This window comes from Pecten maximus, chromosome 8 (assembly GCF_902652985.1).
Source record: "Pecten maximus chromosome 8, xPecMax1.1, whole genome shotgun sequence".
NCBI classification, from domain to species: domain Eukaryota; kingdom Metazoa; phylum Mollusca; class Bivalvia; order Pectinida; family Pectinidae; genus Pecten; species Pecten maximus.
Genome location: NC_047022.1, coordinates 15806843 through 15822062, shown reverse-complemented (window position 1 = coordinate 15822062; position 15220 = coordinate 15806843). Strand labels below are relative to the sequence as shown.

The window sequence follows — 15220 nt, the reverse complement described above, 5'->3', positions numbered from 1 at the left end:
TGTAACTATCATGCATCTATTATTTTTCCATTGTCCATTTAATACCATGATCTCTCCCTCCTTCACTCTCACTCTTTCCGCTTTTCTCATCTAATAATGCTGTACATACTTATACATTTCTATAGCCATCTTATGATGTATACATACATAATAATATCATTAGGAACGGTCGTTTATAATATTCTTGTAACTTGTGCTCAATCCTTTTGCTGTTATTGGCAATGAAATATGTTTAAACTAAACAAAAACTTACAACCATATATATATATAGTGAAACTGTGACTTCCGAAGTGTTCAACATATGTCTGTTATAAGAATAGATGTCAATGACTAGTTTTCTTTCGCGGAGAGCCGGGATCTTCTACAGAATTACTGATATGTGTTCGGGAAGCCTTTGACCGATGCCACCACAAATAACAGGTGTCACTTTGTTAAAATAAACATTAAATGTTGCTGAAGAATCGTTCTGCCTGTAGATGTTGTAAACCTACATATACAAGCATACTCCCGGCATCTACTTAGCGTCATAGCATTTAACTATACTTGTATTTGCAAACAAAAACAGATCCCTTGTTCCCATTTTTATTAACATTTCTCTGATTATCATGGAAACCACAGGGGCACGGTCGCATGGTATAGTTTAGCCCAAATTTCCTCTGGCTCTGATACCATGTCTGGTGTCAGGGCCAGGGGAAACTCGGGCTAGATATAGGTTAGTCATATTGTGTAAATAGCAAAAAATTATCATAAGACATTCAATCGTGACGTTTAGGTTTGCACAGCCAGTGCCATTTAAGGACGTGCCAGGTTTGGAGGTGGAGGGAAGCCGGAGTACCCAGAGAAAAACCCCACTGGCATACGGTCAGTATCTGGCAACTGCCCCACGTAGGTTTCGAACTCGCAATCGTGACGTGTCCCTGTGTGTAATTTTTTTTTATTGTAGGAAAGATGCCGTGTCAAATATTTTAACTTGACAAGTAAAATGAGGAAATGGGCCCATCTTCGAGACATTTGCTTCAGTTCCAAGGAAATCGTGTTGTTACATATATGTGTATGTATCTGCTTCTCTTTTCTATACTGGTATTTGAAAACATTAAAATTGCGCTTCAAGCTATTTTATTTGTCTCTTTTGATATCTAAATACTTCCCGCTTACACATTTTATGTCGCTATTCTACAGTGGACGGAGACTGAAAGTGTTCCAACAACTGTTTTTCAGCTGTAGTACGGTTTGAAACAGCCGTGTATGTACTGCAACTGAAAATCTTACAGTTGTAGCACTCTTTTAGGTAAAAGGAAAATCTTGAGAACCATGTTACAACATCAGAGAGAATGAGAACAGTGTTGCACATAACGATGAAGACATAATTGTTGTACAATATTGTTCAATTTCTATGTTTACAAATTACATTAACAATACACAAAACTGAAATCAACAGACCATATCAATCTACGCTACTCGCCATGGTTATTTAAACTGATTTTCGCCCTCCAATACATTCACAGTGTCCTGTAATCACACAGCCGGCTTTCTTGTCCACGACAAACCTTAGGTTATTACATTATTTTTAAAAATATGTTTGATCTCTTTGGGTCGGCTTAACCTCTGATCTAAATCAGCAAACTGAACTTGTTTCTGAAACGGGGTTAAACTCTAAAATATGAACATGTCAGTCGTAAAAAAACCTATAGAATCTAGATCTAGTCTTCGAAAGATTTGTAGGCTTTATTTTTTTCTCTCGTCGTATTCCGTCTTGTTACATTTCATATAATTTAAAATATCGATCAAACCAAACTCGGGGATGTTTGTAAAGTCTTTAGTATACAATTTTAGATCAAAAGGATTAACACCGGCAATATCTAATCCGAAGCTAACTTTTCGCTTCATGTCCTCAAGAATACGGGTATATTTAGTGTTGAAACAACTTTGACAATTTCCCTAAGCATCTCCTTATTAGGCTATACCATGTGACCGTAACGCCCCTTGCCATCAGAAAAAAACTGGCACACGGATATTTCTAGTAAGCCCATTTTCGTAGGGCATACTGCATAGTAGGCTATACGTTTATGTATCGAACGTCAACGTTTTGTCCGGTGGAACTCTTTTTTGTTTCAATGGAGAGCACTCTAAATCCTAACATATCGGGAACCGGCAAATGGTCTATTGCATCCACAATTTACCTAGAATGAGATATCGTTGTGTTACTCTGGACAAATGTATCAACATTTTATCTAGTTTGAAAGATCTTTGTCCTACCCCGGACAGATGTATGAATATTTGATCTAGTTTGAGATGTCTTTGTCCTACCCTGGACAGATGTATCAACGCTTAATCTAGTTTGAGATGTCTTTGTCCTACCCTGGACAGATGTATCAACATTTTATCTAGTTTAAGATATCTTTGTTCTCCTGGACCTCTCTAGGTCACAGCACCATGGACTAAATGTTATCAGTGTTAATCATTAACATGGATCTTTCAGCCTATTGGTATAGAAATATTGGGATTTTAGAGTTATATTCCTAGTTTGTCAAAACTTCAATAATTCTTGCATTCGTCAATATTATGTTATCTTTTGGTTTAAATTTTCCTTTCTCGCTCTCAAGTTGTATATCTTCAATATTGGTGAACTATTTTGTTCATCTTTGCATGTAATTGAACGATTTAGAAGATTTATGTACATCTTTAAGGTCTTCTTCAGTGTCTTTCAAATCTCAACTGTGGGGAAATCTGCCCTGCATTTCATTTCAAAGTAATGTTTATTCATCAACATTAAATATTTACTACAACATTGTATTTTTACAGAAATATTTACTTTTGTGACCTCCATTTGTATCTATAACGACCAATAAAGAAGTTGATCTCCAGTCATAACCATGAACAGAACATGTACCGGACAGATTTAATGTTATGAAAACATGTTTTAGTGGGTTTTATTGATGAAAGCAAAGGAATATCCTTCAAGTATTTGACATTTGTATTACTAAATTAAGGCTGTGAAATAGAACAATGCTTCTGCATAGTGTATGATGTCCTTGATTTGTGTTTGAATTTTAACCTCGCATTTGTCCTATATATGGGTACACCTCTATATTTAGATACTGTAGTACGAGGAGATTTGAGTGCAGTATGATATTAAATGGTTTTTTTTCAGCTAACATGATAGCTATGGTATATTTATCCAAGGAGATCTTAACTATGCTGAATCATAAATCATAGGAAACACATACCAGCACACATTGTATCCAGGAGAACGCAAGGTCATATGACAGGTTAACTCACCAGAGTTTCAGGGACAAACTCCCATTCATGATGGTAAGATGAACATAATTTGTTTCTCCTCGTTTCCGGCTCACCAGTTCAAAGCAAACATCACGAACCAAGGGACAAACTCCCATTCATGATGGTAAGATGAACATAATTTGTTTCTCCTCGTTTCCGGCTCACCTGTTCAAAGCAAACATCACGAACCAATGCTAAAAATCATGTTAAATTTATCTCTATTCATTATGTATATAAAGCTATGAATTGGTAATGTATTAATTAAGATTTTGCAAAAATCAAAGGTTGTGATCAACAAATCTAACAGTCAGATACTGAACCTAAACTAATCTGAGTGAAAAAGACGGGCTATCAAAATGGAGCCTGATAAGGTGATTTATGCCTTTAAAGGTGATATTAGACCTAATTTCGTGATAATGGACGTAACAAAAGGATTCTGAGCGTAATCAAGGCGTATAGTAGCATACTAAGTATGATGTCTTCAGGAGCTTGTGGACAAGAATTAAGCATTATATCATATAGGAATAACATCACTAAATATTTTAGTTCTGTAGTGTTGATACACATATCCACTGTATTCATTAAAAGGGGCATTCCTTCGTTCGGACAGCAGAAATGTGCAAACTTTTTATTGATGGAATCTATGTCCTAACGAGGATTATATGAGTGTTTGTGCCTACTGGGAATGAATATAACGCCGAAATGTATATAAAAAAAGAGACAAATCCTACACAAATACCGTTTATCTTTGCGTTTATTTGTGATAGTTCGAGGCGAAATAAGAATTTATAGGACTTAATACCTGAAGAACTGTGGTTTAACTTGAGTGTAAAACTGTTCTATTAATGTAAAGATTATACTTTCACTACTTGGGGAAAATACATATTTCACATTAAGTTCCATTTCTTACAACCGTAACTTTATTCAAAGAAAGAAATGCCCTTTTAATAGATGTGATCTGTGTTGTATGTGTTGATGTGCTGGCTGCTATACAACAGAAGGGAATAAATCTTGAAAAAGCAAAGGGGGAGACAAATGCTGTTACCATGGCTAGGTTTAAACATGACTGTCTAAACAATATTGTTCAATCTTGAAGGGGCCGCGGTGGCCGAGTGGTTAATGTGTCCCGACACTTTATCACTAGCCCTCCACCTCTGGGTTGCTACTTTGAAACCTACGTGGAGCAGTTGCCAGGTACTGACCGTAGGCCGGTGATTTTTCTCCGGGTACTCCGGCTTTCCTCCACCTCCAAAACCTGGCACGTCCTTAAATGACACTGGCTGTTAATAGGACGTTAAACAAAAACAAACCAAATCAATCTTGGACTGACGCTACATGTTAATACAAACAAACTGTCACTGTTGCGGTCACTTAACACATTAGACCTTTACATTATTTTATACATGAAGTAGTAGATTAAATTCGGTCATTATATTTGAAAATTTGTCTTTTATTTAGATCATGGTGGTATTGAAGCTGTCTATAAAACAGGTTCCAAGCATATTAAACAACATCTGTTTGATTTTATTATTGGTATTTTGCTCTGTTAAGACGTATTGTTGTGTTATGAGATAATACCTTTGTACGAAATAACCTAATGATTAAAAACTGATTTCAATCGATTTACCTGTATATTTACGTGTTTTGTGTGGACACCAAATGTACTAGGGGCTGGCCCACGGGGTTGCTAACCCTGACAGCCAATTCATCGTTTATGGAGGAATAAAAACTGGTGTTTACGGACATTTATAAAATTCAAAATTAGGCAGAAATTTGGTTGGTTAAATTCTTTCAACTAACGCATGATCATAACAACTATTTGATCATGTATGAATTGGTATATACCAAATATGTGTAGTGCAGCTATACTTTACAGGTTTGTTTTGAGGGTTATATGCGCTTGTGGTATATAATTATTAACGACAACAGCAATTCCTCTTCAACTGATTTCTCTGGATTCTTGCAGAAAATGGAAACTTTCTGAGACAGATTCTGTCTTTTGTCAATATGTTTTGATGTCCCAAAAATGGCAGGTTTTTGACTATGTAATAATCGTTGGTTTTTTTTCGAGATAAGTTTGTAATGTTCTCTTGCATTATAGTATTATTTGTTTTACTATTAAAAGGAGTTTTTCACATTTCACTTCCCTTGGGAATCTTTTTCAGGATATTAGAAAAGCCAAAATGAAATATACTGCACCCTACATCAAAATTTGATCCGCCGAACTCTTGCTTGTTCAATTTGGCAGCCTTTGAAGTTTTATTTTTTATTTCCACTTTGCCTCTCTAGTTATGGAATTTGTGGATATGAAAACAATGTTTGGTGAGGTCTGTCACGCTAGATGATGTCGATGGGAATGGTGATAATGTGGGTTTTTATTCTAATAAATTGTTGGACTTCTCAGTCTTTTTGTGTATTTGAATCACATATCTTTTGTAGAGTTGACGGTCTGCAATGTAGCAGTTAAATATATATAGGTGTTTTAACAACTTTATTCATATTCAAATATACACACACAGTATACATTTATATTTTAAGAAAGTGTAAAATGTTGATAATTAACAAATAAGACAAAGCAGTGACATCAATGTTTCTATTTTTCTTTTGATATTTACAACAACTAATGATTTGACAGTATGGGTTGATCATTGGGTCATATATACATTCAACTAACAAAGCGTTGAAGATCGTCAATCCTATTACCTATTTATAGCTGTAAACAGAGTTTTTTTTTTATCTTACCACCTGGCATTCCTGCGCATCATAATATGTTATTATTGTTCTGTAAAACTAATGTAAACACTTATTCGCCAGCTTACTCTGTAGTAAAACCCCTACTTGGCTTCCTGTGATATAAAAGTTATAATTGAAAGGATGGAAAACAAAACTATCGGAAATATTATATTAATGATGTGATAACCGAATTCCCGTTTAGATAGGAATAAAGGTTTTATTGTCTATATATACACAAACTTGACATAAAAGCTGTTAATACAAATAAACTTCAGTACTTATAATACACAAAACCACATTAATATATTTATATCATATTACAGGACACACTATGCATTAAATTCATAAAAAGGGCACAAGGATAACATTAATGTGAGTTGGAGACAAGAATTTCATAGTCAACTTTTGTATGACCCTGTCAGCGATCGTAGAGTGTTGAATTGCATACATTGTACTTTGAATGAGCGAGGATGAATTACCCCGGTTAACAAATTAACTGAAATTAACGGTTTTCCTCGGATATCTAACAATATTAAATATGGTTTCAGATTAATGGATATTCGAATCTCGACGTTATGCCTATTTTTTTTTGTCTCGGGCATTTAAGGAGGCTGGGAATCTGAATTCTGAAATTTAGGGTTTAGATCAGTTTCCCAAACACGTATTGGTGTTATTCTATTTAGAACTTAAGTATAGTAGGAATTTAATTTGGATTTCTCAGAGGATCCTATGTATTATGATCACAATAAATAACACAATATCCATATACAATCTAATTACATATTGCACAATATTTGTATACAAGGTTAAAAAATATACATCCAATATAAAATGGTGATATAAATACACAATAACCATAAACAATGATAATACATATTACATATATGGTACATTAATCTTATCTTATTGAAATAAATGTTTATTTTGCAGTAATTTATATATATAGATATATATATAATTAGCATAATTCTTAAATACAGGTGTATAGACTATCATATATCTGTCTCCATTAGGACAGTGACCGATAAAGTACACACAAGTGTTTAAACTATCATATATGTGTCTACATTAGGACGGTCAAGGATAAAGTACACACACGTGTCTAAACTATCATGTATCTGTCTACATTAGGTCAGTCAATGATAAAGTACACACAAGTGTAAAGACTATCATATATGTGTCTACATTAGGACAATCACCTATAAAGTACACACAAGTGTCTAGACTATCATATATCTGTCTACATTAGGATCGTCACCGATAAAGTACACACAAGTGTCTAGACTATCATATATGTGTCTACAAAAGGACAGTGACCGATAAAGTACACACAAGTGTCTAGACTATCATATATCTGTCTACATTAGGACCGTCACCGATAAAGTACACACAAGTGTCTAGACTATCATATATGTGTCTACAAAAGGACAGTGACCGATAAAGTGCACACAAGTGTCTAAACTATCATATATCTGTCTTCAAAAGGACAGTGACCGATAAAGTACACACAAGTGTCTAGACTATCATATATCTGTCTACATTAGGACAATCACCTATAAAGTGCACACAAGTGTCTAAACTATCATATATCTGTCTACAAAAGGACAGTGACCGATAAGGTAAAGACAAGTGTCTAGACTATCATATATCTGTTAACATTAGGACAGTGACCGATAAAGTACACACAAGTGTCTAGACTATCATATATCTGTCTACATTAGGACCGTCACCGATAAAGTACACACAAGTGTTTAAACTATCGTATATCTGTCTACATTAGGACAGTCACCGATAAAGTACACACAAGTGTTTAAACTATCATATATCTGTCTACATTAGGACAGTCACCGATAAAGTACAGACAAGTGTCTAGACTATCATATATCTGTCTACATTAGGACAGTGACCGATAAAGTACACACAAGTGTTTAAACTATCGTATATCTGTCTACATTAGGACAGTCACCGATAAAGTACACACAAGTGTTTAAACTATCATATATGTGTCTACATTTGGACAGTCAACGACAAAGTACAGACAAGTGTTTAAACTATCATATATCTGTCTACATTAGGACAGTCAACGATAAAGTACACACAAGTGTCTAAACTATCATATATGTGTCTACATTAGGACAGTCATGGATAAAGTACACACACGTGTCTAAACTATCATATTAGGACCGTCACCGATAAAGTACACACAAGTGTCTAGACTATCATATATCTGTCTACATTAGGACAGTCATGGATAAAGTACATTGAACAATAAAGTTGATATAAAAATATTAAGAAATATATTCTCCATTCATAACCAGGCAAGTTACACTGTTTAAAACTTTATCGGACAGTTTTAGTTCACTGGAAACATTTTTGAGAGTGCTTTGTATCAGTGGAAAGAACAGAATAACCTTCTTCATGAATTTGACGTATTACTGTAATAAGGCTGTGGGACTGAAAATAATGCTAATACAGGATATGGATGTTTAACTGTCGGCAAAGTATTTGGACTAAAATGCTAGCTAAAATGCATTTAGGAGATGGGGAGATAATTGTTCTCATTTCCTGGTCATATGTCCTCATATTTACAAACAAAAACAAAAACAAAACAAAAAACAACAACAATAACAAAACAGGCTAATTCCAAGACCAAGTTTAATCATAAAATGATTATTGAGCACTGAAAGCATTTTACCTGCGTTATATATGTTTTGATGCGTTGCCCTGAAGAAGGGAAGTAAATCTTACAGAGTCAAGGGGATACACTTCCTGTTACCATAGCTACATTTAAAGTAGGATGGATTTGATCATAAATATTTGAAATATGTTTTTTAATATCATGGAGGCACTAAAGATGCCGATGAAATAGCTGTCAAGCTTTTTAAACTTTTAAAATTCTGCTTTAGTTTGTTATTGTTTTCTTTATTGGTGTGTTCTGAGACAATAGCTTTAAATTATCTTACTGATTTGAATGGATTGACATGTTTATACTCAACTAGAAACGTAAAGGACTTAACTCGAACCTCCAGAATTAGACATATCATAGACCAAAATCACAAAGATAACATTTATTAATAATTTTAACATTCTAGAGACTGGGTGCCAGTATAGACATAGTTAAATGATCTTATTTTCTTTATTGTCGTAAGGTAACTTTCGTTTGGTATTTTGGTATTAAGTAAAAGAAACTTTGTTAAACAGTGATCTAGCGAAAACCTTAACGAATTGTCGAGTGATGGGGGAGCATATTTCGTTTCCATAACACACCTGTATATACAAATTCAAATCATCAACACAAAAACATTTAAAACATCTTACATTTCTTTACGTAACACACCAATTCGGAAAGGCATTATTTCTCCAGTTTGGTACAGTTCGTGGATTTTATGTCGTTCCAAAGAACACGTGACACAATGTCTACATCCTCGGTGGAGAAGGTATAGAATCCACACTCGTACACATGTTCTACTACTTTCCAGTTCGTGTGGTCAGTGATTCCTACCATCACCACCCGCACATTGTTGTTGTCACGCAGATGCATGAGTTTCGTCTTCACGTGCGCCACTGATTTCTCTGGTACAGACCCAGTTGTTACAAACATGGCGTATTTATGAGTTGTAACACTGCTGTAGGAAGTATGATTATCAACAAACCTCAGCATATGATCCCAGCCCTGTTCTTGATCTTGGGATTTTCCCAGTGTCCTTATGACATCCATTATATACTGTAGATTCGACAGTGGACATTCCCGTATGACATAGTTTGTGGAACTGTTATATACAGCTACACTGATGGTTATGGCGTTATTAGTATGACTGGGGTTGAATTTATCGAGAAATGTTTGTAGGAATGTCAGCGCTTTCTTGAAGGATTTGTTGCCCTGTGACGCCGAGGTTTCCACTATTACAAGTATATCAGCACTGAAGTTATGTACACAACCTGTAAAGAAAGGTAAACAAAACTGGCCCTTATTTTATGAAGATTCGTTAAGAAAATTCCATAGTTTCAAATTAAGTAAAACATAAGTTCAAGGAAATTTCCTTAATTATGGGTTTCCCCTGCAATCCAAGAATGCTTTCCTAAAGAAAAATGAATTGTCTTACTGGTAGATGAAACCTTCGCCAGATTAATAACCAGTAAAATGTTTAATTATTACAAAACCACAATCACGTGTAATCTACCTGTAACGTTCGGGTCGTGTAGATCCCATTGTAGGAGGTGAAGTAGTTTGTAAGGATCTGGTGCCAGTAAGTACGAGCTATTGAAGGCCACACTCTCCAACACTGTGTGATACACAGACCTGCCAAGTCCCACGCCTACCACTTTGATTCCGTCTTGTCGTTGAGAGAGTTCTCTCGCCTTCATTTTGGCCTTGTCCCTGTTATTTACCAGTCCGTCACTGATCATAACAACGTATTTCAGGGCTGACTGTCTCCCTCCTTTCGTCCACAGGAACATGTCACTGTACGAAAAGGATAGGATAGAAAATTTTATTTATTTTATAATCTTATTTACACGACGTGAATTAATTATTGAGCATGGGGATGAGCAAAAAACCTATAACTCAATAAATTTTACAATTTTATATCTAATTTTCTAAAAAGAACGTTTGGAAATTTGTATGAATTAAAACAAGCAAGAAATATCTAAAAAAAAGGTAAACGGCATAGTTTTAATGCTGGTGGTTATAATGTAAAACTGCTGGTGAAACAAGTTAATGAACTAATTGCGTTTCAGCACGGATAACAAACATTTATCAGTTTGAATCATGTTTGGTGATAATAAGACTGCATTTGAATTGGGAATATAATTTTATTAATGTTTCATTTGAAAAGATATATCCACTTACGCATGTGGGTTAATGTTGCATTTATAATTAAAAAGAACAAAAAACGTCATGTTTTAACATAAATTCAATATTTAATGATTTCCCGGTTAGTTCTGTTTGTTTTCTTGATCGGATTTTAATGTTAGGTGTCCAACGTCTTTATCGGGATGTTTTCGACGTTCCTCGTGTTCTCGCGTGGTCACGTGACCGGCACGAAGGACTACATTAACACTTGGTCGGTAAATATGGCCAGAGCACCCGACCAACGTATTTTGTCGTACAAACAAATATGATACACTTATTCATCGTGCTAAGAAACCGAGAAAAAGTGCTGTACATTCTTCTATTTATTCAAGTATGGTTACATAACGGCGTTATAAACTGGTGTTAATTGAAGAAGTGCCGATTAATTGACTACTTTTTAAGTAATTTTGACGATGTTTGCCATTTTCGTAAGAATGTACAGCACTTTTCGTTGTTCTCATACAATTACCTTCACGCTCTTACCTGTTTCATAAGTATTGATTTAGGGTAGTCGGGTGCTCTAGGACGATTCATAGAGCAAGTGTTAATGTTCATTCTCCAATATTGGAACTCTTCAGTGTTTTAAGTATCGAAATCGGCATATAGAAATGAACAAACGTTAATAAACGAATGCAATGGATCGTAATTAATTGACTTAATTATTTACAGATGATTTCCAAAGACATAAGGTATAGTTAGAAGTTTTCGGCTGTACACATGCAAGTTTGTAAATTCGTCACTGTGATTAAACCACCGTCCTCGTCGTTGCCATGACAGCCGATCGAAGCTGCGATCACGAATGCACTGACAAAGTGAAAGTTGAAGTATTTTTCGCAACATGCGGTTTAAACTTAAAATTACATTCACACCTCATATTGATTGGGGTTATTTAATCATACCTGATCAATTGAATTATCAGAAAACTAACAAAAACACTAAAAAACACAGAATGAAGCCTTCGTGTCAGGCAGTGCAGACACAACGCGGGATCTGTAAACAATGTGACGTCATTGGAATGTACAAGTTGCAACAATGTACAACAATGTATATTTTACATGAATACACTAATGAGCAACAAAACGGGACGCAACATTAACCCACATGCGTATTCAGCTTGCATTCAATCTTAACTTTGTTTCGTTTTTAATTGCATATCTGCATTTTGTATTTTCCGTTACATTGACTAATCATATACTTCATCTTGACCAGTAACGCCACCTGTCGCGTCATATCCGGGATCAAAAGAATATTATACGGCTAGCCAAAAAACAAGCAGGTAACGGTAAAGCTCTTGGACTGGAAAGTCCAAAAGCATTGTCTGTCGCCTTTAATTGCCAGGGCTGTCTTGAAATGTAAATTGTGTATCTTTACTGAGATCTGTCTAAAGCTTTAAACTGTACATGTAGTGATTAGAACATCGATAAGGATACGAGGGTTCCTACCTTGCCAAGTCTAGTCCGGTGTCCATGTATGAAGTACTATTGAGTTGGGATATATTCAGGACACGCTCATGAACACAGTCGTTGTTCTGACAAAACGTAAAGTCGAACTCCACCCTGGCTATTCTGGAGAAGCTTATAACAGCTACCTGTGTCTCATTAGGGGCTATAATGAGATTGTCTGTTACATCCACTATGTACTGGAGGATATTGTCGAAAAACTTCGCCTCACTGTAGGAAGAATCTATAACGAACACTATGTCGGCAACTTTGACAGGACGTGCCATATACCCATTGAGTCTGAAGACGAACTTGCCTGTCCGGTTGACGTTGGTACGCGACACAACCGTGGCAATATCCTCCGTACCCGATCCCTCCACAGCGTAGTAGTGGATGTTATCTCCTTTGTCGAAGCCGACCTTAAAGTCAATATATGCAAACATATTTAAATAAAAAATGATAAGAATTAATTGTTGTAGAGTTTGACTACATAGAAACTTTATGCAATTGAGAGAGTGATCGTATGAAAACAAATGAATAAGATATTTGTTTATGTCTGCCGTATGGAAATGCACTTAAATTTGTGCTTTATCACTTGATAGACAGCAAAAAATGACCAATGAAAAAAACAGCGTGTTATAAACAAAAACATTGTATAACAATAATATGTCTCTAATATATGTTGCAGTTTCTTGTAAAGTTTTACCCTAAATGAAATACCTTTACTGAGGAATTTGTCTGTTCTTTTGTCTGAACCACTCTGACAACAGGTAAATGGGTGAATTAAGTATTGTACTTGAAGTGTATTATACATAAACGTTTTTAATTTCTTAATGTACCTGAGGTTGGTAGTTATAACAACAATACGAAACAGGTTGTATTTTGTTGTAGTTGTAAATGACAAAAGTCAGCATACCGTCAGTGACCAGGACCGCTTGAAAGGTATTACCCTGGAAGAAAACCAATCATATTTAAACAGAGCTGGAGTGCTGAGCAGTGTGTTTACACGAAATCTCATCAGTTTACTGATACGAGACAAATGTTCCAAAATGATTTTTTTTTTTACATTTTTATGTTTGGGATATATGTATTTGTAATAAAGGTAAGCGAAATGATAAGAAAGTCTTAATTCGTTGATTTGTTTTCTGTTGGTACAATATCCATACCCAATGACACCGAACTATTGCTTCTACTTTACTAGGAAAAGGGAAGCTCTAGGCTAAGGCCTAAGTTACGTACGTTAGATGACGCGACCGTTTCATTCAAATGACTACGATTAGGGACAGCGATTTAACCATTTTGTATTACATTAAGAAATTTGTGAATTGTTTTGATAATTCATCCATAGCTATCGGGGTCCACTTTATATCGAGAACCAAGGGGGAGGTGGGGTGACAGTTATGCTTCGCTATAATCGATGCACTATCTCGCTTCCGTGCGTCGCCATCATCAAATTATATTTCGTACGACTAAAACTCCAGATTAATCGACATTTCCATGAGAAACCCCTCTCACCCAGTTATACTAATGTTGACCCCCGGCAAATCCACAAAACGTAACCGTGTTGATCTTTTAAAGACGGACAAAAAAAAATAAAAAAAAAAAAAAATGAGTGAGACTAATAAATATAATCCGTGGTCAAAGTCCAGAGGTTAGCCAATCAGATTTGTTGGGGATCACAAATGACCAATCGGAGGCTTAGACACACCGCGGTGTGTAAACAAAAACAATAACACACTGCTACGGATTTTACCACCTGCCATATCAGTTGTGAAACAAGCGTAGTTATGGGATGAATATATGAATATCCATAATATATCCGGGAAACATGATGTGTTATTATATAAACTTAAAACTATTACAAATGTGTTTTACAGATAGTCAGAAGACCGTTTACCTGACTGGTATCCCAGCATACTGGTATATCAATCCACGACACTACAAACATCCAGGAGACATTAAAGTTGACAAGTTCTGGAAAGTAGGATATTATCTCTTCTCCGACCGGCTCAAGTTCTTGTCCAGTGGTGACTTCCTTCCAACAAATATTATGATTCCTATACCAACTACAAGGAAGCCAAAATGGAGCTAAAAATGTAGATGGCCCCGGGATGGAGTTGGTTGGCCATTTAAAGTCGCCAAATGATAGGATACCCGAGTATATCACCTGCATATATATAATGAATAATGTTGTTACAATATACAATAAACAGGGTACGTAAATAACTAAGGTTGTGCCTTTATAGTAGCCAAATATATAGGACGTTACATGGACTGCCTTGTGAAATGAAATTTATTAAACGAGTTCAATAATTTGAATTTGCACCAAGTCTTTAGATGACTAACATAACAAATATTTATGACAAAAAAAACCCAACTGAAATATATTTCCAAATATGTATTCGAACGGAAGCCGTTCTTCACCAACAAAACAAAAACATGCATAACATGTATGTAATCAAAATGGCGTTGTTTATTTTATATGACGTCAAACTAGAGATTTCACACGTGTCTTACGATATATCAATTTCATAACATAACATAACATAAACGTTAATCATGCTAGCAGTACGATAGTTGTTCTATATTTAAACACACCCAAGTAGGTCTACTTGTGTATTATGTTTTACTTCTATTTTGATTTTTGTTTGTAATAAGATGTAAACTGTCTACACGAAATATGCTTATTATCATAAAGAGCAAACACTTTAGATCCGCGCGTGGACGTGTTATGTAATGCGTGAAGAAAATTTGTATAGGAAATCAAATCGTTCAATCAGTCTCAAATTATATAATTGTTTTTTCCGTATATGAAGAGAAATAATTGCTTGTAATTGTATCAATCTAATCAAAATTAGACTCGTAATTTCCACTCCTTTACGATACTCTACGATACCCTTCAGTACAGGATCTAATG

General features: G+C 35.2%; 1 protein-coding gene across 1 annotated transcript; it reads right to left on the bottom strand.

The window, feature by feature from the left end:
* Window positions 1–9364: 9364 nt before the first annotated feature.
* Window positions 9365–14401, bottom strand: LOC117332144 (collagen alpha-3(VI) chain-like). Its single transcript, XM_033891029.1, has 5 exons — window positions 14201–14401; window positions 13143–13253; window positions 12307–12722; window positions 10194–10474; window positions 9365–9951 (listed from the first exon to the last, which is right to left on the bottom strand). The coding sequence occupies exons 1-5, from the start codon at window positions 14249–14251 to the stop codon at window positions 9365–9367; spliced, it is 1446 nt and encodes a 481-aa protein (XP_033746920.1). The 5' UTR covers window positions 14252–14401.
* Between the last annotated feature and the right edge of the window lie 819 nt (window positions 14402–15220).